We start from the raw sequence: 26,306 nt of genomic DNA, 5'->3' as shown, positions 1-26,306 counted from the left end.
CCCTGGTATGGTAATCAAATGTGATCACAGCCACTCCATGCCAAATGTCACGCATGTGGTTGGAGTCTGTATGTTTGCCGACATCTCAGGTAAGTAGAAAACACTTCGTAAAGCTCGTAAAGAATACAAGTGCACGAGAATTATGGTAAAAAAAACATGTTCTTGATAATTTATAATCAAAGTATCAACAGTTTCTGTCGTTTCAAGGTCATGTCATCTATATTTGCGCTTGCTCAGCTCATGAAAAAACGAAAACAAACGCTATTTGCGCCGCTTATGCAGTGCCGGAACTGATTTGCCAATGAATTATAAAATGCATGAATGAAAGAAACCTCTTTCTACTTGATATTATCTAACGTACTGATGAATAAAAAATAAAGTAGTATATTCTATATTTAAGGCTTTACATCCCTCTGCGAGACTTATGGCAACCTAGAAAGCTCAAATGGAAGCGGAACAGAGAAGCTCACAGCTACTTTAAACACTTACATAGGAAAAATAGTCGAAGGTATGTGGGAGCGCAGCAGCGCAGTATTCGTTCATACCTCATCAACATTATAAGATTCTTGACGTGATCATTTTTTCCCCGGCAGATATTCTAATCAATGGGGGAGACGTGCTTAAATTTGCAGGTAAGGTTTGCTTGAGGAAGAGGCCAAAGGCAGGCTAACTTTATGTTAAATTTCCCACCATGTACCGGGGTTCGTGGAGCCGGGGGTCGGGGGTCAGAGGTCAGGGGTCGAGGATATCAAAGGACTCTTCTTAAAATTTTCATTATTGGATAACATGAAAATACAAAAGAAATGCTACGAATTCCATCGAAAAACAGTGTTATTTTTTTGTATTTCCATGTTAGCCTCTCATGCATCCACTATACTTTTGAGACGAGTTCAATGACTGATGTATTAGCTACATACTTCTCTTGGTACTTGGTTACGACTAAAGCCGGTTGTAATTTTTATTTCTTTCATGATTGTCATAATTGCAGGAGATGCATTGTTAGCGATGTGGAAATGCAATGAGTCGTCATCAGACCTGACATTATTAGTTAACAAAGCCATCATCTGCAGCCTTGCAATCCAGGAAGAATGTGACAACTACATGACAGATGTCGGTGTGTTACTGCGAGTCAAGATTGCTATCGCCATTGGAAAAATGCATATAACGTATGTTGGAGTGCCTGATTGCAAGCAGTTTGACCTAACTGGACCTGCTGTGGAGGAAGTGAATGGAGCAGAGAAGTGGGCAACTCCTGGATCGATCATTTTGAATCGCCTTGCTTGGGCGAACTGCGAGCAGTCGCTTTTTACTTATGAAGTTATGGAAGATGGACAACATTTTAAGGTTGGCTGTTCTCATAATCAATTATCTTTTTGACTATAATGGCTCTGTTACACGACACTATTTCTCGCGAAAAGATTTTTGCATAACTTTAGTACGTGTGTATCATACGTTAGCGCAACTAGTATTTCTCAATTTTTTGTTGCTGAAAAAGTAGAACTATATATCTACAACTTAACTTGCAACAGCTTTATTTGCGAGACAAGTTGCGCAAGGATGCGTATAAAACAGCATCGCGTGTGCGACTTTTTGTCTCATTCGATGAAGCAACTACAACGGCACTGTCTTTATCTTGGTTGATAAACAAAGCATGATATTACTCATTTGTACGATAAACTAATTATTTAATTACTATTTTCTAGGTGACAGGAGTGCGAGAACAAGAGATCCAAGTCGGAGAAGAAGAACCCACGCGAACAGAGGTGCTCCTGATGTCTATGTCAGGGGTTCTCTCCACAAAGAGCGTGGCTCTCTCCATCCCTTCAGTCAGCAGGAGAATCTTCGGTCCTCACGTGGGAAACCACTTTGCAAAGCACCACCCAAGTCTAAAGCTAGCGAGGATTTATCTCAAAAAGCGCGAGGATAAAACTAAACGAGGATCTTCGAAAGTGGGTTGCAGTGTAACAGAAAAGTTAATGCGCACTGGGAGTATCCACGACCCAGGTGAGTGACGTGTCGAATGGTCGCTTGAGGGAGGGCGGGGGGTCAGTAGAGGGTTACGCATGTTTTACTCGCGTTCTCCTCTCCATTCTAGATCATCGAACAGATGTGTATGACTTTTTAAACGACCAGGAGATCGAAGATCTAAGGGCTTACGTATCCAAACCCGTTCTTTCAAAGGTACGAAGAAAACACTTATTTATTACATTGAAAACATCTCGCATACTTGGACTGTATTGCGGCTGCCGATGCGCTTTCACGCTATTGCGCTCAGCTCGACCACACCACTGTTGTACTTGAAGTGGTTACTAACTCAGTTTTCTTAAAATATTTTTTTCCATTATCTCAAATGATTATTTAGATCGACCACGGACAAGACCTACAGTGGCTTTCAGAGATGCGTCAAGGTCTCAGTCTTATTCATCAATATGGTTCTGCCAAAGAAAGGTGACCAAAGTTCTTGGGCGCTACAAAAAGCCTTTGAAATCATTTACGAAAATGTTCGTAGACTCAGAGGTAAGAAAACAGCCAGGATATAAAAAGTGTCTATCGGTATTTTCAAGTTTAACCAGCGATATCTTTTCGTGTAGGGAATCTCAATAAAGTATTTTCGTTCGACAAGGTAAGACTAATACCTCAATGTTCACCTGTACCTCAACTGAGTTTGCGTGTACTTACAGTTAGTCTTTCAAAACGCATCCCACATGGAAAGGAGTGATTATGGATGTTAAGTCATCAGCTCCAAAAGTCAGCTTTTCAGGTCTGCTGGTCATAGCAAGGGGTTAATCATTTACGGTCTAGGGGCCGACTAACCTCTCCCTTAGGCTTTTGCCGAGCTTCCTGATCAGGCTGTAATTCCTCCCGGGATAGCGGTGTCGGGGTCGAAATCTCTGGCGTAGCCGTAAATGCTTCGCGCTACCATACGACGCTTCAGCATTTGGGTCTGGGAGTATGGTCTCCGGTTATTTTTGATTATAAAAAATAAAAGAATCCAACACTATTTTCTCTAGCAGATTCCTAAAAAAAATTTCTAGGCCACACTTCTGATCCTTAGTCTGCAAGGATTTGTTGGAACAATGGAAGTATGGTCCTGATCAATTCAACCAATCAGAAAATCATATACAGATTCACTTGTTGACCAACTCTATCTAGATTTTTAAACGGATTTTAAAAATGGAAAGGACAAAAGGGATATGAAGTACGCATGCGCGTTTTAGGTGGCTGCTATTTTATCAAAAGTTTATTATATAAGGCATTTGAGCCTAGGAGCTCTAGTTTAATTTGCGGTGATTTCAGGGCTGCACGTTTCTCGTCATTTTCGGGTTGCCAGGCGACAAGCACGAGGATGATCAGACCCGTGCACTCAAGGCTGGACATCGGATAATCGATACATTACACACTATCAAGGAGATCACGTGAGTATGACGTCAACTTTTAACAGTAGATTATGAAAATCATTAGAGATATCACAGTCAAAGATTGGATGCATTCGAAAATATGCGCATTTTAAGTTGGTGAAATCCCGCGGGAAACCCTCCATGTAGATGCGCAGTATGTATGTGCGCTGGCATAAGTACTGACCTTCCCTAATAGAGAAATATTTTGTGTGATTGGCTTTTCTTATTTCTAGACATGAAGCTATTGGAGTGACAACTGGAAGGGCATTCTGCGGGGTCGTAGGGCACCGAGACAGACACGAATACACAGGTAAACCAATACGCCACATTTCCTTTCCTGAACTATTCTAGCCATTAAAATTTGCTTCTGCTGAGACAAAGTGACCAAGCGTTTGACTCTTGTGCGCTTACAAGGATATCATTCGATAATTCACTTGCCTTCGCTTTTTTTATTCCTTCTTCTTTCCTTTCCTTTTTTTATTTTTATTTTATTAATTTATTTTTGCGTAGCTTCTGATTCTGGGAGCGCAACCACATGACTCAAAATCCCTCGAGATATAAATAACAACGAAACAGCCGCCATGTTGGTCGATCTAACAAGAGAAGGTAGGAGGGAATCCTGTGTTATCATTAACCAACATGGCGGCTATGACGTAACATGCACTCCAATACTAGTTTCATTGATTTGCGAGATAAAATTTGTTCATCGATGTATCATACAGTGATTGGTCGCAAAGTCAATATGGCGGCTCGTCTGATGGTCAACTACCCCGGCATCCTCTCCTGTGACAACGATACATTCATGGCAGCAAAAACCAAGCTCAAAAAAGAGGATTTCCTTCTCTTGCCCTTTAAGCCTCTGAAGGGTATTGCAGAACCCGGTGCGGTTAGGGAGTACAACAAACACCATGAGTAAGTCACATATTGCGGATTTATGGTTGACACCTGGGCCGGTTGTACGAAGTCTGGATAGCGCTATTCAAGGGATAAATCCTTATTCAGTGGATAAATTTATTAATACCATCTACTTATCCACTGGATAAGGGTTTATCCGCGCTATCCAGGCTTCGTACAACCGGACCATTTAAACCAATCCATCCGGTTAGAAGTTTGTTTGCTATTGGTAAAAAAAGAGCTGGAGACTATGCCTTCCGACAAACCGTACACGCGTCTACCGGAAGAACCCGAAAAGAGCAGGAAAAGTGGTTTACCTCAATCGGAAGACCGAGTTTTCTGGAATTTTTCGATCGGACCGACATATACCATTTGTTTTCCCAACTGTAATCTCCGGTTTTTCCAGGTAAATCGAAAGCGCCACGGGATTTCAATCGAATGGACTACTTCGACGATAGTACGGCCATTTTGGGTCGCAAGGCACTATGGGTCGTCCAGGGGGCAAGACAAACAAAAGATGGCCCCGATAATATATAGAGTTTCGTGTGTTTGTCTTTCTTTCATGGGTAAACGTGATCGACGTGTCGTCTTTGGCAGTAATAATGACAGGCGATGTAAAAATAAATATCATCAAGCCTCACGTTAGTTTTATATTTGTCCCCTGGAAGAGTCATGACGTTTTGCAATGCAAGATGGCCGCCGTATCGTCAAAGAAGCCTATTACTATACCATATCTTTTTCTCTTTCTCAGTCGTGAAATTGAAGATGATGACACAGAATATCCAATATTAGGTAAAGTACTATTTGAAAACTAACTTTTTAAAATTAAGAACCAGGCAGGGAGCGAGGGTGAGGTTGGCTAAAGCGCGCCACGACAATACTTGTCGTTCGAATTTCCAGTTGAATAGATAAATAAATGGACAGTAATATATAAATATCTTATTTTACGCGGTACCTCGTCATACGGAAAGTCATTGCCGAGTCTCTCAAGTACCTAATCAGGGTTGCAAAACCTAGGTTTTACGCCGTCATTACACCTAAGCACACAATATCTTGGAAGGATGGCTAAAATGACCGCGAATCCCTATCCCCCTTTCCCATCCACCCACCCCTCCCCTCACCGTGATCCTGACAATAACCTTATTTTCAGGTCGAGAAAAGGAATGCCAAGATATGAAGAAACTGCTACACGCCGTCAATACAGACGACAGGGAGGCTGGCCTGATACAGCACATGGTAGTAATAGAGGGTGAGGCTGGGATAGGCAAAACAAGATTGATGGAACAGTTCATGGATATCGCCGAAGACGAAAATTTCAAGTAAGTGAACATAAAGATTCTTCTAATATGGGATGTGACGCACAATAATGTAAACGTACGTTGGTTAAATCAACAGGGTTGATTACGTAGAAGCTGATATGGCGCATGCGCACACGCCATATCACGTGGTCCAGATGCTCATTAGTATTCTACTTGAGCTGGATGTTTGTCGCACTCCAGCTGAAAAGGAACACTTGCTGAAGGAACATATTACAGAAGAGACGTTACGAGATAGCTTATGTTTATTGAATGACATATTAGGAACACACGTGAGTAACAATGGGATGATCTCCCTTTAAAAAATATTTTATTTGCTTTCAGAGCCTTTTCTTAGGGTGCAACCACATGTCTCAAAATCCCATGAGATATAAATAACGATGAAATTCAGCCGCCATGATGGTTGATCTAACAAGAGAATCGAAGCTAATGCGGAATGCTTTGTTATCGTCAACCAACATGGCGGCTATAACCCCAAGAATAAGTGGAAACAGAAATGGGTTCATATATGTGTTGCGCTAAGATTCCTAAATATAACGATTTCGCAGTTCGCATTTAGTTCAGTGCACAACCCTATTACTACGACGATCAAACCAAACATTAAAACAACCTATTGGTCGATCTACATCACATGCCGCAACAGACGAAAATCCCCAAGTAACGTTAACAAAAAAAACCGGGGCAATCAAACCACGATTAACTAAAAGATGAATGTTCAATAACTGCTTCTACCCTGTTGTATTTTTCAGATACCTCCAAATCCTAAGTTCTTTCACATGGATACCAAACATGTGACAGAACACTTCCACAAACTCCTCTTTGGGATTGTTCATCAGGTAATGTTTCAGTATTTTCAAACTCTTAGCAATACTTTGAAGAATATTTTTTTTGACGAAAATATTAGCCTACGAACTAGACCCTTAAAAAGGTTATTCCTTTTGAATACTGTTTTACAGAAATCGCAACATTTCGACTTAAAAAAGAAAAACATCAAAAAGTGGAATTCACTTTTGAATAGAATTTTTATTTAGTATTTGATAGGAAAATGGCTTATTAGCTGCAAGTGCAGAGTGGTGTAAGTTCCACTTGCACTGTTTTTAGTCCTATGCATAGTGCTAAACAAGCATTCCTATGTTTGTTAAAACTTGCCCCCTCACTTTAAAACGGAACACTGCTTCTAGCCGGTAATAACCGCATAGACTATTTCAAATGTTTGTTTCCTCAGGTCGCGGTACAGCAGCCATGTCTATTTGCTGTGGATAATGCACAGTTCATTGACCACGAGTCTTGGGATTTTCTTGAAGACCTGCAGCGGGATTCACATGCAGTTCTCATACTGGCCCTTAGACCTTTTTCTGCGTCTAATCCTCCTTGTAAATCCGCTGTTCGCATGATTAATGACCGACAGTCAAAGAAATTTAAACTAAGTAAGTTGCTGACGAGGGTGCGGTAATGCAGATATAAAAATCTTTCAAGTTGCAGTAATGCGGCAACATTTATGTCATGCAACACAGAGCATGTTTAACAGTCTGCGCGCGACAAATATTCTTTGTTTCAAAGACTGGAGAGAAATTCTTCTTTGTGCAGAAAAGAAATTAATCAATTTTGCAAATTACAACAAAACTATGTTAACTGAGCGACATGTTGGCGCGACTTTGAGGTCCACAGTACAAGCATGGCATAAAAAGGGAATTCTTATTGATTAGCTAAACTCCGAAATGCATAGAGGCTTTGCACCATCACTTGACGGCAACCATGGCAAGAAGCAGGAACAATTGAATCTGGTCTAATGTCATTTACATGAAAAAGAATCCAGTTTTCCAGTGGAGAAAGACTCTATTCGTAGTGCCTCCTGTCATGGCTTCCATCACGTGATGACGTTAACATATAATGTGTTGCTTTCTGTTTTCAGAGGGGCTTGACGCTAAGCTAATGAGTGACTTGGCTTGTCAGTTCATGGATGCGATGTACATCCCTCAAGAACTCGATAAAATACTTCAGGAGAAAAGCCACGGTGTTCCTTCGTGGTGTGAGCAGCTCATCAAAGACATGCTCGTCAGTAAGATCATTGATATAGTGCCTGATATAGAGGCATTTCAATCTGAGGTCGACACTGATGCTCACCTACAAGCTCAGGGAATCAGACATTGCATCACCTCGTCCCGGGACCCCTTCGTTTCGTTCAGCAACCCCCTCACTTCCTGATACAATGGAAGATGATCCTCTATCTGCTGCCAAAACCAGAGGAAAGAGCGCACATGGTTCCAAAGGCAGAAGAGGAAGCTTATTTGTTAAAATCACTCTTGGTGGCGAAGAAAGGACACGGAAGCGTAGAATGTCTACAGGAAGTGCAAAAGGTTTAGAGTTCGACAATGAGTTTGACAACGAGCAGCCACTTCCCACAATTGACAACAGTAGACGAACTAGCCTCGCGAGTGATGCAAGCGCAATTGGTTTCAACTTGTCTGCGGAAAAGAAAGGTTGTTACGGTTTTGAGAAGGCAAATTTCGTCCAAGCAAAGAGTGACACAATGCCAAAGGATACGCATAGTGTTTGTATCGTCGCGCCTAGTGTTGACATCTCTAAGGTGTTGGTTCCAGAGTCCGTTAAAGACATGGTACTCGCGCGTGTAGACCGCATGTCGCCCAGTGAACAGGTCACACTGAAATGCGCGTCCATTCTTGGAATGATGTTTTCGCGGGAACTTATCGAGGCACTCGTTCCGATATCCTGCAAGGCTAGTCTAGATGTGGTTCTGTATACTCTCGTTAGAGATGGTATTCTAGAGTGCGCAAGTTCAGCTGCGCAGCACCAGTCGGCACACAATCACCACGGTTTCTATGACTACGACGATCCTGCGTATGCGCACCATCATGGTCAACATCACCACCATCATCACCACCACAACGTAGCAACGTCGCTGCATGCTCCTGTCTTATGTGGTTGCTATGCCCACGAGGGGAATAGGGTAGGTCTGTTTAAATTTGAGGCATAACGCCATTGGCCTTTTCCTACCCACAAACGGCAAACAATGACCACGTTTTCTGACATCGTTGCCCTGTATTTCACCTTTTTCAAACCTTCCCACCAAAGACAAATATTTTTTTGTTAATCTACTTAGTGATTTTTGCGATTCGCTTTTTACTATGTTAAAGAATTTTCTCTAGTCAACTGACGTGTCAGGTTTGCCATAAACTAGATTCTTAAACATTTTGGCTTTTGGCTTATCTTCTCTTTTTGTCGTTAGGTGCTTAATCTCACCAGCATGATGACTCCCAATGGACCAAAGAAGCAATGTCTCTCCTACAAATTTGTCAATATTTACGTACAAGAGACGGCTTACGAGGTCTGGCTAGATCACCAAAGAAAACAGCTCCACGAGAAAGCCGCTATGTTCTTAGAATCGCAGGCTCATAAATGTCGAGCATGTGGAGGTGGAGGCTTCGTACCTGGACAAAATGAGAATAAGGAGACCACCTCTACAGATAAGGGACGCAAAAGGGTGGAAGGATGCGAAGTGATAGTAAGTATTCATCAGTATTGATGGGTTGCAAGCATTCCCAAGAGAGTTAAAAGACAAAAACATGGCGGCCATTGTGGTACCGTTAACAATGGATGCTATTGAGAAATCTTTTGTTCAATCGTACAAACATGGCCGCGATGACGTAACGTGCAATCGAAGAATTCACCATCATGTGATGGCAGCCATGACAGGAGGCACAACAATAGAGTCTTTCTTCTTGGGAAACTGAATTCTTTCTCATGTACCAGACTAGGCCAGGTTTAATTGTTCCTGCCTCCTGTCATGGCTGCCATCACGTAGTGATTATGCATAGCAGCGCACGCTTATATTTTGGATATTAACGAAAGCAACAGAGCACTTGGGAAGTTGAAGTGGAGCATGAAATATTGTTAGCATTATCGTGTTCTGCAATCTTAATGATGACGTCTGGATGCCAATCAGAAAATAAGAACTTCAAAATATGCTTGTAAATAATCTGATGCTGTAAAATAGTCTACTGCTGTAAAATAGTCTAATTACTCTTAAATCCTGTCCAATGTATGATATTATCAGGCACATCTCGCAGATCTACAAATATCATCTCATCCAGTTCTGCCAAGAGGAGGAAGACTATCGAAATGAGAGAAAAAGTCCAAAGTCAAGGCGCCTTCACGTCAGCGCGCACACGACAGAACAAGCTTCGCTCGACCGAGTAACTTGCAAATGGACGCTAGAAAACTTAAAAAGGTTTCCAGAAACTCCACGCAAGATGGAGAACTAACGAATGGAATAAGCGGTGATGAGAATGGAGAGGAAAGACGGGTCAGTTGGATTACGAAATTTCGAAGAAAGAAGAGTGCACGCGTCAAAGCGCAAGAGGAAGAGACCAACATCCAAGGTAAGAAGAATCTCTATTGGATTAGATATATATTTTCAAACTGATTGGGATTATCTGACAAGGTCTAAATTACACCTAATTCAAAAAACGTTGTCATTGCCAAAGGCGATAGGTTTCCTCTATAGGAGATAGGTCATTCCAAGATCAAAAAATAGCTGGAATGACTTGTGAGAAAGGTCCATTTGTAAAAGAACCGCGACGTTTCGACTCAGTGCTAGCTGTTAGTCTTCATCAGGCGATGGCATAGACTGGATAGTGTGTCCGTTATATACCACTTATCGGAACATCTGCGTTGTAATTGATTGCATGTTAAGGTGTAATGTTTAATAGGGTACCTCTTTGATTGATTTAGAAAAACTTGGAAGACTGAAACTAATTGAGGAAGAAATGTCTAATGTAGAAACCGAGGAGGAATCAGAAACCGTCAACGTTAAAAACTGTGAATGCGCAGAAATCCTCGCATCCGTTTTCCCACAGCTTGTCGATCACTGGCGAGCCTCAGGGAACAAGATCAAGACTATTCGGTATTTGACCGAGTCTGGGGCGGCGGCACTGACTACATCGGCCAACATGCAGGCCTTGTCTCACTTGTATGAAGTTAAGACTATGTTTGGTGAGAAGACAGAGGATGGTGGAGATATTTCTACAAAAGAAGACATGGCGAGAGTGGAAAACCTGATTGGGCAGGTTAGTTTTCCTATCTTTTTCAGATTTTATCTATACCCTGAGAAAACCTCTGGGTTGATCTAAGTCAGGGTATGGCCCACCCACAGACTGAACCCTGAGACAACTTCTGGACTGATCTAAGTCAGGGCATGTCTAACTCAAAGACCAAACCCTGTGACAACTTCTGGGCTGATCTAAGTCAGGGCAGGGTTTACTCACATACCAAACCGTGAGACAACCTCTAGGTTGATCTAGGTCGGGGTATGGCACTCACAGATTGAACACTGAAATAATATCTAAGTAAACTGAGACAGGCCATGACTAGTTATGATCGAATTGAAATAAGTATTGCATGTTAGATTTTGCGGAGGGAGGAAAAACCGGAGAACCTGGGGAAAACCCTCAAAATAAGGGAATAACATAACAAACGCTACTGACGTGATTATTTTTTAATAAATATGTAATTGTTTGGGAAGCTGTTTCTAACCAATACGTTCTTGACTTTAAGGCACTCTTCCACATGAACCGTCTCGACGAAGCTCTTTTACATTTTCAAGAGTGCTTGGCTCTTCTGGGTAAAAAGCAGCCCACTAGTAATCTTGGAGTTTATCTTCGAATCAGGAAAGAAGCCTTCCGACATTATCTGCATATTCTCTTTCCTGGTTATTTTATTCAACGCGCAGGGTAAGGGGATTGCCGTGGGATACCATCCTGTGGGATACCCTGTATCATCTTGTGGGATACCCTGTACCATCTTGTGGGATACCCTGTATCATCTTGTCGAATACCCCGTACCAACCTGTAGGACACCCCGTACCACCCTGTAGGATACCCCGTACCATCCTGCGGGATACCCCATACCATCCTCCAGGATACCCCCTACCATCTTTTGGGATAACCTGTCTCATCCTGCGGGATGTCCTGTACCATCACATTGGATACTCAGTACCATCCTACGAGTAACACGGTTCAGAACAATACTGTGCTAAATCTCGTGTGATACTGCGTCATCTAACACTTATTTCTGTGTACTAGGGACAACTCCACAAGGCTCATTGAACAGGCTCGTTGTCTGTCCCACATATCACATGTCTACCACGCCTTGCATCAGAACGACAGGTCACTAATGGCTGCCATACAGGAAGTAAATGCTGCTGAAGAAGCCGAGGAAGACCTGCACGAGGTAAGTCACATATCAGGTCAAGGAAAGCTCCATAACTTAATTGGAAAAACGACCCATATTTGTGCTTACAAGTTAAATTCCAATTCGATCTGCGAGTTACCCATGCCTTGCCTTAGATCAGCCAGAAGTTCGTTTCAGGTTAAAGTTCGATAATAAAACAAATTCGTGCAACACCATAGGGGTATGAATGCACTAGAATTGCTAGACACAAGTTGTGATGATATTGTACAACATACTTTTTGTTTGCTTGCTTCCCCGATTCAGCTTCTCGTAGCTTATGCCGCTGTTATCGAATGCACTCATCTGTTTGGATGGACAAGCTGGGGTGAACAGTATGAAAGAATTGGACTCCAAAGGTAAGATCAATTGAAAATATGATGATGGTGGTGGTGGTGGTGACGATGATGAATGGCATTGATGGTTCTGGTCACAATGACTGAAATTATCTTTCCATAGATGTCAAGAACCTCGTCTTCTCTTGAACCAAGAGGATTTAGCAACAGTTGCTCATCTTTACAGTGTCAGTCTATCATTCAGACTGGCTATAGCCAACACAGAGGGAGCTATAAAATCAGGTACGAACTGTCAAAGCACGTTCATTCCGCTTTTTTATTATTCTTTTCTTTCCTAGAAACAATTTACAGTCTATGAGAAGATATAACAATTAACAGTCCATGAGAAGATATATTCTCATATATGCAACTGGGGCAAATGCTACCCAATGCAATGCATAATGCATTTTAAATGTGAAAAATATTTGAATCTCCAAACACAAATCAAACAAGCAATAAAACAAACAAACAAAAAAAACAGAAAACCAGACACAAACATACTTCAGTGGATCGTCTGAAATGAATTTTGCCTTGCGAATTAAGGACGTTTTGAACATTTGGTAAAGCAAACCGTTGTATACACTCAATTGAAGAATCGTTGTCGGGTTCAGAAACATAGGACATAGAAGCTGAGACCGAAATTGCACATGGGAAGTACGTTAATTAGATGCATGCTGTGACCGGCGAGCTGTGGCATCATCTACTGTTTTTAATACGTGTTTGGCATTCTAAACCGACTACATGGATGGCGCTAATGAATAAATTGTAATATAATTATGTAATTTCCCATGTGCCATTTCGGTCTCAGCTTTTATGTTCTATGTTTCTGAACCCGACAACGATTCTTCAATTGAGTGTATATAGAAAACCGAGGGAATTCGTGAGTCTATAAGGATTAAAAATCAGTTATTAATGTCTGGAAATAAAGACCGATATCTTTACTATAGGAACAAAATAATAATCACTCCACACAACATACACTTCTTGATATAATTAGTACAATACAACATAATATGGACAACAAAATATACACATGTGCAGTTTTCATTGATTTAGCGAAAGCATTCGATACTGTTGACCATTCCATTCTCATGAAAAAACTTTATATTTATGGCGTGAGAGGATGCGTCTATAATTGGTTTAAGTCGTACTTGTCTGAGAGAACTCAAACTACTAGTGTTAGTAATCATATATCGAATAAAGAAGCAACTAATTTTGGGGTCCCTCAGGGTTCTACATTAGGTCCTTTACTCTTTCTCCTTTACATAAATGATATTAGTATGTCCTCTAATATTTTAAAATTTCATCTTTTCGCAGACGATACAAATATACTTCACTCGAATAAATGCTTAAAAACCCTTGAAAAGGAAATGAACAATGAACTAACAAAGCTCCATGATTGGTTCACTGCAAACAAACTTACCATAAATATCAAAAAATCAAACTTTGTTTTATTCCATTCAGCTCGTAACAAACCAAAACATTCATTGAACATTAAAATCTTGGATTATAAAAGTAACCAGTATATACAGCTTGAAAAAAAGGATTATGTAAAATATCTGGGTGTTTTATTAGATAGTACATTATCTTGGAAGCCTCATATTGATTACATAAGCAAAAAAGTAAGTAGAATAGTGGGTATTCTCAGCAGATTGTCACATTTTGTTCCAAAAAATACTCTAATCAAAATGTATAAATCCCTCTTACAGCCGCTCTTGATATATGGAATATGTACCTGGGGTCAAGCTTGCAAAAAGCTTACTGATAAATTGCTCATTCTGCAGAAGCGCGCTCTAAGGTCAATATTTTTCGTGAAATCAATTAAAAGTGCAATACCAATATTCATTGAACATGAAATTTTACCAATCAAATCTCTTTATTTTTATTCAGTAGCACAGCTAATGTACGATGTTAAATATGATTATATTCCCAGTAATATTAGCAAACTCTTTACTTACATAAAAGATATTCACTCCTATGAAACAAGATCTTCTGCCAGTGATAATTTCTACACTAGATATTCACGTTTAAACACTCAAAAAGATTCCTTCTCGCGAGTGGGTGCACGTCTATGGAATCAAATACCACCTTTCATTAGGAATTTATCCAAAAAAAACTTCCAAAAGGAAATCAAAACCGTTTTATTAAACGATCTTAATATTAATCGCTATGATACTGAGATCTTCAAACTTTTTAAGTAAGTCTATCTGTAATGAGCTATTTTTCATTTTCTACTCAGTGAACTACTTTTCATTTCCTATTCAGCTCTTTGTACTCTGATTATTTAGTATTATTAACATATAAAGACATCTTTGTAAATCTACGTGTATATTCTGTGAATTTAACCTGCCTAGACTAGCTTTAGCTATATGCAGGTTATATAGTTTTTCTTTTTTGTATTCTTTTATTCATCAATAAAGAAAAGAACGTACCAAGCATGCAAAACGTTCATCGTAAATTGTATTTTGTTTGTCTAGGTAATCTTGCCATCAGCATTTCCAGCAAAGTCAACGATCAAGATATGAAGATATCCTGCTTGCCGCTTTACATTCAAACGCAACTTCTTATTGGAAAGTAAGTCATTCATTTGAAGCAACCGATATCCTCGTTTGTTTTAGAGTTTGTACATTTTAGCGTCTCCAGCACTGAGATATACGTCTTAAGGCCGGCCGGCTCTTCATTTCATACATATAATGGCCGGATCTCCACCAATAGGCCCTTTGCAGCTAGTGGTCACGTGCTTGGATACCGCTTAGCAACACAAAACTGGAGAGCAAGCCTTCCAGTAAACAAAAGTTGTAATAGGTCAAGCACGCGTGGTTTTATACGATAGTTTCATCGTTCAAAACGCTTAATCCTTTTGCCCTATCTACAAACACAGTAAGATAATCTTAAATTCTCTCCTTTGGACTCGATTTTTGGTTCGAAGTAACGATATTCTTCGCGTTATCGCGAAAAAATTGTCACCGCCGGCCCGCTCGACGGCTGAAAAACATGGCGACTTCGCAAGGTATGTACTTCAAAACTCTCCTTTTTTTTGGTTTCTTTTCAATTATTGGACTTCTAAAATCTCTAAAATAACAGTTTAGATTGTGAATGGTGATCGATTGTAATTGGACGGCATTTTAATGGACGATTTGTTTATTTTTTGTGAGAGTGATTCCACGTCTAAAGTCAAGACTAACCCATGTTTACATATATTCGCTGTAGATGTTAGAACTCCCGACGAGCCATCACATACCAAGAAAAATTCTTCGTACCATTGTTGTGTTCCCTTGTGTAACGGAGATTCTCGATATCATCCTGATTTAAAGTTTCACCGCTTACCAGGCCGTGCAAGGGATGAGCAATTGAAAAAGGAATGGCTGGTGAAGATACGAAGAGATGTGGGCCCACACTTCAAGGTATATAGGAATCTAACAATATCAATGCACAATACGAATTGCCTGTGGATCTTTAAAAAACTGTAATGAAGATAAAAATAGTTGAATACAGTTACATTGTTATTAAAAGGACATTTGATTTATAATAGGTTAACAAAAGTACCAGAGTGTGCTCAAAACACTTCACTGAGGAAGATTACAATCCTCCCACTGATTCTGGACGTCAGTTGCTAAAAAGAGAAGCTGTACCATCAATCTTTGACTGGTCAACCAAATCCAAAGCAAGAAGAAAGATAATTCGACAAGTAGATAGGTAATGAATATCACATATTTCTACTTCAATACATTTCATTTAGACTTGACTGATGGAATTGTACTTGATGTTTATTTTGGTTTAAACCAAAATAATTTTATAATTTTAATAATTTAGTCTTTTATAATTTTTTATTTAGTGTGAACTGAGTGTGAACTGAGTGTCATCATAATTTCAAAACCTTTTTACAGAGACACTCAGACAGATGAAAGTGATGACAATGAAGATAATAGTCCCAGCACTTCTACAACCTTCAGCATGGATGACCTACAAGCACAAGTCCAGTCACTCAGAGCACAGTTCCAAGATGCACAAAAGCAACTTGAACAAAGTAGAAATGAAACTGCAGCTGCCCTCACTGAAATAAAAAGGGTTAAAGTTGAAGCTGCAAAAGAAATTGAGGACATTAAGAGGCAAGCTGCAGAACAATTAGCACTTAATAAATTTGGGCTTGAGAGATTTGGCACAGACAATGAGATCATAAGATTTTATACAGGTTTCCCATCCTATTTACATATTCAGTTCTTTTTTAAGTTTTTGCAGCCATGTGCTGCACAAATGACATATTGTTATGCCTCTGGAGAAAGAGAAAGTAGACCAGACTCAAGAAATATGCTTCTTGTGGATGAATTGTTTATGTTTTGTGTACGCCTCAAACTAGGTCTATTCGGACAGGATTTAGCTCATAGGTTCCGAATACATAAATCGTCAGTTTGCAGGAAATTGATCACATGGACTAATTTTTTGTATTTTCTTCTTGGTAGTCAAGTGATCTGGCCTTCAAGGCAATGACACCGAGAGCTTCGTCGCGAATGAGGTCGTCGTACACCTGTTGCTGCCAGTGGATGGGTAGAACTGCTATTGTCGTTGTTTCGACCCGCGAAGATTGATGTCTCTCAGTTTGCCGACTAGAGTCTCGACGGCCGTTAATCTAATAACTGAAATTTAAAAACTGAGGAAAAAACATTGAAGGATATTTTAGATTAGAAAAAAAATCTTAATTAAATTCTTAATTTATTTTTTATTATATTTATATCATATTAGTATTATATTTATTTGTGCTATTTAGATTTTGTGTTTGTTCATTAGTTTTTTTTTTTGAGTTTTCATTTACAAACAAATTGAAATAGTTACAAAAAGCAATCCAAGACACATGATAAACCAACCTGCATTAAAGATTATCTAATGGGTTATGTAAGCCACATTAATCATACATTCACCAACTTCTTACAGACACTATGCCTCATTATTACCATTGGATAAAATAAGTGGGCCTTGAAAATTTGTAAGGAGGCAGGCTACAGTATATAACTGATTGACTGAACCTAAAGTGGACAATGGCACATCTGAATCAAAAAAGTGGTACTCTTTGACTCTTCTTATTGCCCTCTCGACATGAATTCTAAGACTTGCTAGTGTCTTTGTTTTTTGAACATCTGCGGCAGAGAATTGTTCCTGACTTTCAAGAAACGGAGGAATATTTAACTCTACCCGCTTCTCCCTAAGTAAATCTTCAATGTCAAACCCTTTGTCTGCCATGACTGAATCACCAGGTTCTAACAAATCTAGAATGCCGCTGCACCTTGTGATTTCCTTATCACTAATCCCCCCTGTGTAAAGGCTAGAAACGAAGCTAATAGCTCCATTAGGGGTAATGCCTATCAAACCCTTGAGTGTAGTATTACTCTTATAACTAGAATAAAGCTGCGACTGAAGTAGTAGGGAGGTAGGTGTTTGAACAAAAATCTCTGTACAATCTAAAATGACACGTGTGCTTGCATAAAGCTTTTTAAAACCTTCTGGCATAAACCTATCAACATCTTGCCTTGAAGGCCAGATCACTTGACTACCAAGAAGAAAATACAAAAAATTAGTCCATGTGATCAATTTCCTGCAAACTGACGATTTATGTATTCGGAACCTATGAGCTAAATCCTGTCCGAACAGACCTAGTTTGAGGCGTACACAAAACATAAACAATTCATCCACAAGAAGCATATTTCTTGAGTCTGGTCTACTTTCTCTTTCTCCAGAGGCATAACAATATGTCATTTGTGCAGCACATGGCTGCAAAAACTTAAAAAAGAACTGAATATGTAAATAGGATGGGAAACCTGTATAAAATCTTATGATCTCATTGTCTGTGCCAAATCTCTCAAGCCCAAATTTATTAAGTGCTAATTGTTCTGCAGCTTGCCTCTTAATGTCCTCAATTTCTTTTGCAGCTTCAACTTTAACCCTTTTTATTTCAGTGAGGGCAGCTGCAGTTTCATTTCTACTTTGTTCAAGTTGCTTTTGTGCATCTTGGAACTGTGCTCTGAGTGACTGGACTTGTGCTTGTAGGTCATCCATGCTGAAGGTTGTAGAAGTGCTGGGACTATTATCTTCATTGTCATCACTTTCATCTGTCTGAGTGTCTCTGTAAAAAGGTTTTGAAATTATGATGACACTCAGTTCACACTCAGTTCACACTAAATAAAAAATTATAAAAGACTAAATTATTAAAATTATAAAATTATTTTGGTTTAAACCAAAATAAACATCAAGTACAATTCCATCAGTCAAGTCTAAATGAAATGTATTGAAGTAGAAATATGTGATATTCATTACCTATCTACTTGTCGAATTATCTTTCTTCTTGCTTTGGATTTGGTTGACCAGTCAAAGATTGATGGTACAGCTTCTCTTTTTAGCAACTGACGTCCAGAATCAGTGGGAGGATTGTAATCTTCCTCAGTGAAGTGTTTTGAGCACACTCTGGTACTTTTGTTAACCTATTATAAATCAAATGTCCTTTTAATAACAATGTAACTGTATTCAACTATTTTTATCTTCATTACAGTTTTTTAAAGATCCACAGGCAATTCGTATTGTGCATTGATATTGTTAGATTCCTATATACCTTGAAGTGTGGGCCCACATCTCTTCGTATCTTCACCAGCCATTCCTTTTTCAATTGCTCATCCCTTGCACGGCCTGGTAAGCGGTGAAACTTTAAATCAGGATGATATCGAGAATCTCCGTTACACAAGGGAACACAACAATGGTACGAAGAATTTTTCTTGGTATGTGATGGCTCGTCGGGAGTTCTAACATCTACAGCGAATATATGTAAACATGGGTTAGTCTTGACTTTAGACGTGGAATCACTCTCACAAAAAATAAACAAATCGTCCATTAAAATGCCGTCCAATTACAATCGATCACCATTCACAATCTAAACTGTTATTTTAGAGATTTTAGAAGTCCAATAATTGAAAAGAAACCAAAAAAAAGGAGAGTTTTGAAGTACATACCTTGCGAAGTCGCCATGTTTTTCAGCCGTCGAGCGGGCCGGCGGTGACAATTTTTTCGCGATAACGCGAAGAATATCGTTACTTCGAACCAAAAATCGAGTCCAAAGGAGAGAATTTAAGATTATCTTACTGTGTTTGTAGATAGGGCAAAAGGATTAAGCGTTTTGAACGATGAAACTATCGTATAAAACCACGCGTGCTTGACCTATTACAACTTTTGTTTACTGGAAGGCTTGCTCTCCAGTTTTGTGTTGCTAAGCGGTATCCAAGCACGTGACCACTAGCTGCAAAGGGCCTATTTGCGACCTCTACTGAACATTTGTTCTTCAAATACAGGTTGAGATTTTAAACGAATCCTAAGTTCTATGGTTATATAAGTTTGGGTTCTCCACCATAAAAACGTCGAATTACGAATTGTATCTTTAAGCTTCTCAAAACAGAGTAATTTTCGAATTTCCGAGGCCCCTCTAATTTACAAACGTTTTTTTTTTTACAGAGTATTGATTTCTTAAAGGTATTTAACGAATTCTGATATCCCTTTTTTATCTTCCTAATTTTTAAGAACTGAAACCTGCGCAGAGTTACTAAAGGAATTGAACTACACGTCTATAGAGGAAGAAGATTCACACGGCAAGGCAATGTACATGTGCGGCTGCTTTGATTTATTACTAGACGCAGGTGATTAATGATATCAATAAATACTGATAATATCTTTGATATGGATACGTCACTAGAGAGAGAAGGAAGGACTGCGGCAACGCTGTTACAAAATTGCAACACAATCTGTTTTGGTATCTTTGACTGCCTGGTACTAAAGTTGAGAACCAAGTAACAAGGGTCACTGATAACAGAGTGTGCGCCTTGCAGCATCCTACGACCGCAGTTTCCTAAATTTACCCTTTGTTCCTATTTTAATGGGCTACCTGTGGATTTGGTGGGAATTTTCGCGCCAGAACGCGTGTGCTCGCCGGACACTACAAAACTTTTTAAAAAATCCTAAACTTGTAGCAAAATGTCTTTCTTTAGGACAAAAACTCGAAGAGGTGGAGCGAATCGAGCAGTTCACTCTTAAAGCCGCCTCAGACCCTGCCTTTATGAGTGACGTCATTACCAAGTATTATCTTAACGCCTGCTTGGCATTATGGTAAGTTTTGGGTGACATTACATCAAACCAAGAACGAGACAAAAAGATGCACCAGGAGACTTCGAACTCCATGGTGATATCTTGGCTTTGTAAATTAACTATTTTTTGAAATGTCGACAGGTATGCACGAAGAGAAGACTGGGAAAAAGCAGAGCGCTACGTTAGCTCTGCGCTTGGTAAGAAACCATACATTCTTTGAGTTTTCTGCAAAATCATTAATTTTCAAAGGAAGTGCATTTTAAAGAAAAAAATTACCTTTTTCAGCGCTTGAGCCAGAAAAATTCGAGATGTTCCTGTCGGTGAGAGGCGTACTGAAGGTCATTGAATGTCAGCTGTTGTACCTTCGAGTTGCACCGATGAACACGACAACTAAACATGACCTTAAAAAGGTATCGCGTTAAATATATTAGTTGCTGATGTTGATTTATACTCCTTATGCAGAGCAGGGCCTGGTTGTACGAACGGTGGATAGCGATATCCAACAGATAATTCTTATCCAGTGGATCGACTTGTCCACTGGATAAGGATTATCCGCCGGATAGGGTTGTCCAGGCTTCGTACAACCAGGCCCAGTACAATTTCGCCATCGCGAAAAAATAGGGGTTTGTTGAAAGTTAACCAAAGTGCTTCCGGAAAACACAAGGTTTTCAAAGGCACGTGATTAAGGAATGTCAAGGGAACGCCTTAATTGACGCTCATGCCATTGTGGGTGAAACATCCTTGTTTTTCCCATCTCGATGTTCTCATACACTTATTCTCACGACGTACGTATTCGAAAAGGTTAAAATGTACTACTGCTTTCGTCTAGGAATTCCACAAGGTTGACAAAGCATGCGATCATTTCCGTGTTCTCTATCCACGGAGCGTCCATCTTCGTGCCTATAAAGCTCTTCTTAAACACAAAAACAGCACTTCGAGAGCCTTGCTTAAAAAAAGCCTGTCAAAATGCCAGGAGTATGACTTGAAACTAGAAGTTGAAGCCATCAATGGGCATCTAAAGAGGTGGTTTGCTGGCAAGGACGACAGACGAATCAAATATGATGGAACAACAAGATTTTTTTTACCTAGACCGAAGTAACTGACAAATACTTGCGAGTACTGTCTTCAGAAATATAAATCGAAAAAACATAGATCTTAACCATCTACTAGTAATAATATTCTTACGTTTAAATGGAAAGGTGACATTTCCAATATTCAATTCATATTATGTAACTAATCTTAATGTATATAGTACTAAATAAAAGCCTCATTTTTTGGGGAAATTATTTAGCCATTTAAAACTCGAATGAGACAAAAACTTTGTTCTGCGTCAGCGTAAAGACAAAGTTTTTTTCTGTCAACATCTGAGTTACATGTTTCACGAGTATTTCTATTTAAAAAAAAAGATTTGCAAAGACAAGGTGGCCTCAAAAACAAAGAAATAACTTTCTTTTTGGTGCGCGCAACGTCTTCAGCATTGCGTCGTCATCGGGAGGTCAAAAAGCATCAAGCGAAGTCCTAATGACGGGACCAAACTTGAAGACAAAGTCACGCGCACAAGAGGACGATCTCGGGCTGTTTTGAAGCCGCTTCGTCTTTGCTTAATTAATATATTTGTTATGAGTTTGGAGAACCAATACGAAAGAGCCAAATTGAAAAGTGATGTCAGACGCGCCTTCAGCTTACCTTATTAACCCAATAAGAATGAATAATATCGGAGATTAACAGTGGATTCCACAAAGTGGATCTTTTTCCACTGGAATTTAGGAGCCGATTTTTACGGAGGGAGGAAAAATTGGAGAACCCGAGACAAACCCTCGATCCTCGGTTCCAAAACTGCTCTTCCTCGCGCAGCCCTTGCAGCTAAAACTCTCAACGCAAATAACACTAAAAACTTCAATAATTTAATAAAAACTATTTTTCGCTCAACATTCAATACCTGCTGCTTCACAGACTTCACGAGCTGCACGCATTCCAGTCTCGATCGCAGACTGCACTGTGGCAACCACTATTTGACTGGTCGCCTCTCCAGCAAAGAATAACCTCCCTTCTACTGGTGCTGACAAGTGTTGTTTCGAGTCATGAGTATTAACTGTCTGTGTACTGTATCCTCCTCTAATATATGGGTGTCTGGACCAGTGCTCATACACAAAGCTCATGAAGTTGTTGGTGGCAGGTGTTGGATCGGCGTCGGTCCTAGAAGAATTGCATGCCTAAAGGTCATTTATTTACTGGGCAATTATTTTCATTCAAAAAAGTAAGTTTCCGCAAAGATCGGAACAACAAACACTTTTGCTTTGAAAATAACTGAAATAACAAAAGAAACTAGGAAAAAATCTTTTGTTCAATTCAAACAACATGGCGGAAATGACGTAACGACTTTTAAATGGCTTCCATTCCTCAAGGATTGTGATTGGATAAAATTGCTGATATTTTGCGCTTTGATTGGTCCAGACTGAAAGCCAATTGGAAGTCACGGGAATGCACCTTCTAAACTTGTAAAACATTCTACTCTAATGAAAGAAGGATATTCATGAAATTTAGCAAAGTGCTTTTCCGTGCTTACCCAAATATTTCGTCTAGTTGTTGTAGAAATTGTTCGCAAACTTCTTCGTCAGAAAGATGAGCCTTCTGTGCAGCTAATGCAGCCGTTGCGAATCCAACACCCACGTGACACTCCTCACCATCTTCTTTCGGGTCACGGGAATATGTCCATATTTGACTAAGAAACCCTCTGATTGGATAAATTACGGTTTTTTCCCGCCAAAAAGGTAATCCAAATCTACAGACTATTTTCAAGGCAGCTCCCATTTGAATAGCGTTGATGGCATGTTGCTTCTTGGGCGGCAAAGGAGGAGAAAAGATAATATCACCATCTTTGAGGATGGTAAGAGGTACTGTGACTACCACATAATCTACTGCCAGGGTTTCTCCTGCTCGACTTGTGATGACAACTTCTGGAGTTTGTTTCACACTTTCATCTTTCTTTTTATCTGGTAGAGGAAAAAGAGAGCTGATCACTGTCTAGTCCACCCTTTCTTTACCCCTGCCTGGTAGGAAGAGAACAGATCAGGGGAGGGTGGGAAACAGTTGTACAAAAAAATAGGTTTATTCTGCCTCACCTGTTGTGACAAATAATGGGGAGATCAATGAAAGGTCAGGGCAAGGGTGGATCCATCCAGGGGGGTGAATTGGATGGCTAGGCACCCACCTTTAGAGTTGCAAAATAATATAAATACATTATGTATGAATAAAGAATGTCTCACCAATCCACTTGACCTCCTTCACAGGCCAATTCAATCTTTTCTCCACTTTTGCACACTTTTCAAGGTAATGTGAAATTAAAACTGCATATGATCCTTCCAACCTGAAAAAGGGTTTAAAATACCCACTCCATGAAGACTAAATAGTTTGAGAATATTGATGACTGACTGAAGAGATTTCAAATGACTGCAAAAAGGCAAGGTAATATCAGGCATCATCAAAGACCTTTTCTGAGATTTCAAACAAGGTGCAAATGTGGTCTATCTTGGGTACAAACATTGTTTGTCCATCATGCCTTATATGATGTCGTTTGTATGCTTCCAAGCTAGACCAGAACAGTTCCACGTTCATCAAATTCAAATTCAGAAAAGTCTGCAGTAACTGTAAACTTTTCCTGATTTCACTTGAGTGACCACTGTACAAAACAATGCATTCGAGTCAAAGTTAGACCTTGTGTGTTTATCCATTTACTGCCTTTTATCAAGTCCAATCTCCACTTGTAGACATTGTTTTGTGGTCAGTAAAGCAAAATAAAGAAAGTCTATTGATGGTAGTCTTTGAACCAATCACAGAACACTAGATCAGTGAGAATGTACAGACATGAGGTGACCAACATGATCATGGCATGACACATTTGTACAGTCCCCTTCTCTATGTAAAAAGTACAAATTACCTGTAATTTTCTCCACCATAATCCCAGCATGCTTCTTCGTAAGCACTTTCTAGGACTCCAATGATGTCCAGTGTACCTCCATTAGTCTGGCAGTATTTACTGTCAATAATATCAATGGTGTTTTGACTGACTTCTTTTGAACTTAGCCAAGAAGAAAGGTCTCTTTTAAATATACCAAGATCACTATAAACAACACAGAAAAGAAAAAAAGAAAAGAAAAATAAAGATAACAAATAAAATCCAGCTATATAAACATCTTATTAGTATTGCTATGAACTCCCAAATTTCAACTGATCATGGAACGAGGTCCACAGATTTGCTAGCCACTGGCTATTAAGTGCTATACCGTTGTAAAGCAAGGACAGGTTTTTTTAAGTAAACACCCTTCAATCAATTTAATAGTTCTACTGTCTTAATATCTGGGGTTTTTGTTCAACAAGAAGAGTAGCCTTTTTATAATAATTACATACTTTTCAACTGTGGCATTATCACCATCCTGGTTCAACTTTTCACCCAGACCTGAAATTTCATGCCAAGCTTTGGTAGCATTAAATATGTCAGGTTGATTTGTATCATGACAGGAATAGAGCTTTCCCTCCAAGAATATGGTAATGGTGTAAGGATCTTCGTTATCTATACCATGCGACTGAAGACATAGGTAATTTGTTAATAATGATTAATAAAACTTAAATTAATCCAAATAATCAATCAATAATCAATCATTTTTTAGCATCATTATCATTATCATCATCATCATTATTACATTTTCCAAATTTCATGATCAGTGGGATTAGCACACAGGATCAAAGTTCAATCAAAGATTTAGTTAATGCAGAAACTATGTTTTTTCACACAACCAATTTGTGTTGACAAAGGGCCTTCTGAATATTGATTAGACAAAATGATGGTGAGGATGAAAAGATTAGAAAAGATTAATTTGGTGAGAAATGAAATATAGGTTCAGAAAAAAGTAAAATACAATAATACTGAAGAACCATATTAGTTAATGTCAAAATTCTATACACATACTTGTTTGACAGTCCAATTATTCTCCTCAGCAAGCTTATTTATAATCGAGTTCGAGCCGTGAATAAAATCAGCTCCCAGGTCTATGGGTGGAAATCCAGGAAATGCTTTCACTGTTTTAATTCTTCCACCTAAGAGATTGCATGGAAAGCTAAATTATTGAACAGTATTTTATAATCATTCAATTCATCCAATTCCATTACTGCAAATATGTCATTATATATGCATGCATACATTATCTTGGGCAAAGCATTAGTGGATTTCAATGTAATATATATTAGCGTAAAAATCATTCTTTCATATTAGAAGCAGAAACATGTCAAGGAAATATACACTCATGATACTGTTTGGCACACATTTGAAAAAGAGGAACAATAAATGCACTTATGGCTGTCCTGCAAAATGCTGTCCCTTGAAAAATAATAAGATCATCATTCTGGCCTATAATACTATGTTTTGAGACACCAATTTTCTCATAGAAATAATCAATGCTAGCTGAAATATGCCTACAGAAATAATCATGGAAAACTACAATGAATGACAGATATGGCTAGCTACTTGTAGCACAAATCTTTAACTCCTAAATATGGCACTTATAACTATAGTCAACTTTGGTCGTTGCATGAAATAGTATTGTGTTGGCCCTGATTTATAACGTTGTACTTTAATGTCGAACTGATATTTCTTATCCACAACACACTCACCTATATAGTCTGAAGCTTCAAGAAGAACAACATCAAATCTTTCTTGTACTAGAGACGACGCAGCCGCTAAACCTGATATTCCTCCACCAATAACAGCGACTCTTACACGACCATCAACATTTTTTGATTTATTTTCTATGAAGATTGACAAAACATGTATATACTTATATAAATTGAGAATCTTAAGTTATATACTTAACAGAAAAATAACTTCTACACGGTCATAAAATTTCCTTACTATTTTCTGCACCTTCGTCCGCCATATTGATTTTGGTCCCTGGTATGACGTCACAGCATGTGGTAGATGGGAGCTTGAGGCGAGTTTTGGGATTCAA

At 39.2% G+C, this 26,306-nt stretch overlaps 4 protein-coding genes across 6 annotated transcripts; 2 read left to right on the top strand and 2 right to left on the bottom strand.

Moving 5' to 3' along the window:
- Window positions 1-22: 22 nt before the first annotated feature.
- Window positions 23-21,510, top strand: LOC116294343 (adenylate cyclase type 10-like). The gene is given in 33 exon segments (XM_089023985.1): window positions 23-89; window positions 401-508; window positions 594-632; window positions 989-1,344; window positions 1,704-2,004; window positions 2,096-2,181; window positions 2,363-2,407; window positions 2,409-2,517; window positions 2,592-2,623; window positions 3,298-3,416; window positions 3,632-3,708; window positions 4,121-4,310; window positions 5,044-5,084; window positions 5,443-5,611; window positions 5,688-5,880; window positions 6,358-6,444; window positions 6,834-7,035; window positions 7,521-7,710; window positions 7,712-8,576; window positions 8,856-9,120; window positions 9,684-9,787; window positions 9,789-10,008; window positions 10,361-10,695; window positions 11,183-11,358; window positions 11,710-11,857; window positions 12,122-12,213; window positions 12,314-12,432; window positions 14,667-14,763; window positions 19,744-19,859; window positions 20,208-20,325; window positions 20,446-20,501; window positions 20,590-20,714; window positions 21,134-21,510. Coding segments are annotated over 33 exon segments (5,502 nt in total). The 5' UTR covers window positions 23-37; the 3' UTR covers window positions 21,404-21,510.
- LOC148904954 (uncharacterized) lies at window positions 14,905-16,912 on the top strand. 2 transcript variants are annotated; one of them, XM_089040770.1, is made up of 5 exons: window positions 14,905-15,199; window positions 15,400-15,593; window positions 15,722-15,885; window positions 16,077-16,298; window positions 16,650-16,912. In XM_089040770.1, the coding sequence occupies exons 1-5, from the start codon at window positions 15,184-15,186 to the stop codon at window positions 16,675-16,677; spliced, it is 624 nt and encodes a 207-aa protein (XP_088896896.1). In that variant the 5' UTR covers window positions 14,905-15,183; the 3' UTR covers window positions 16,678-16,912. The 2 variants fall into 2 exon arrangements, with proteins under 2 accessions (XP_088896896.1, XP_088896895.1); XM_089040769.1 differs by lacking the exon at window positions 14,905-15,199 and having other exon boundaries at window positions 15,210-15,593.
- On the bottom strand, window positions 17,026-19,397 carry LOC148904953 (uncharacterized). Of its 2 annotated transcripts, XM_089040753.1 has the most exons (4): window positions 19,182-19,397; window positions 18,788-18,981; window positions 18,496-18,659; window positions 17,027-18,304 (listed from the first exon to the last, which is right to left on the bottom strand). In XM_089040753.1, the coding sequence occupies exons 1-4, from the start codon at window positions 19,195-19,197 to the stop codon at window positions 17,122-17,124; spliced, it is 1,557 nt and encodes a 518-aa protein (XP_088896879.1). In that variant the 5' UTR covers window positions 19,198-19,397; the 3' UTR covers window positions 17,027-17,121. The 2 variants fall into 2 exon arrangements, with proteins under 2 accessions (XP_088896878.1, XP_088896879.1); XM_089040752.1 differs by lacking the exon at window positions 19,182-19,397 and having other exon boundaries at window positions 17,026-18,304; window positions 18,788-19,078.
- Window positions 21,511-22,186: 676 nt separating the features above from the next.
- On the bottom strand, window positions 22,187-26,235 carry LOC116294385 (uncharacterized). The gene is made up of 8 exons (XM_089040757.1): window positions 26,210-26,235; window positions 25,972-26,106; window positions 25,271-25,398; window positions 24,712-24,887; window positions 24,242-24,424; window positions 23,571-23,671; window positions 22,871-23,297; window positions 22,187-22,500 (listed from the first exon to the last, which is right to left on the bottom strand). Exons 1-8 carry the CDS (start codon window positions 26,232-26,234, stop codon window positions 22,230-22,232), a joined length of 1,446 nt encoding a protein of 481 aa, XP_088896883.1. The 5' UTR covers window position 26,235; the 3' UTR covers window positions 22,187-22,229.
- Between the last annotated feature and the right edge of the window lie 71 nt (window positions 26,236-26,306).

Source organism: Actinia tenebrosa, unplaced genomic scaffold (assembly GCF_029948245.1).
Source record: "Actinia tenebrosa isolate PJP-AT-01 unplaced genomic scaffold, QUT_ActTen_1.0 PGA_scaffold8__29_contigs__length_14323225, whole genome shotgun sequence".
NCBI lineage: Eukaryota > Metazoa > Cnidaria > Anthozoa > Actiniaria > Actiniidae > Actinia > Actinia tenebrosa.
This window is presented reverse-complemented; position numbering and strand designations above follow the sequence as displayed.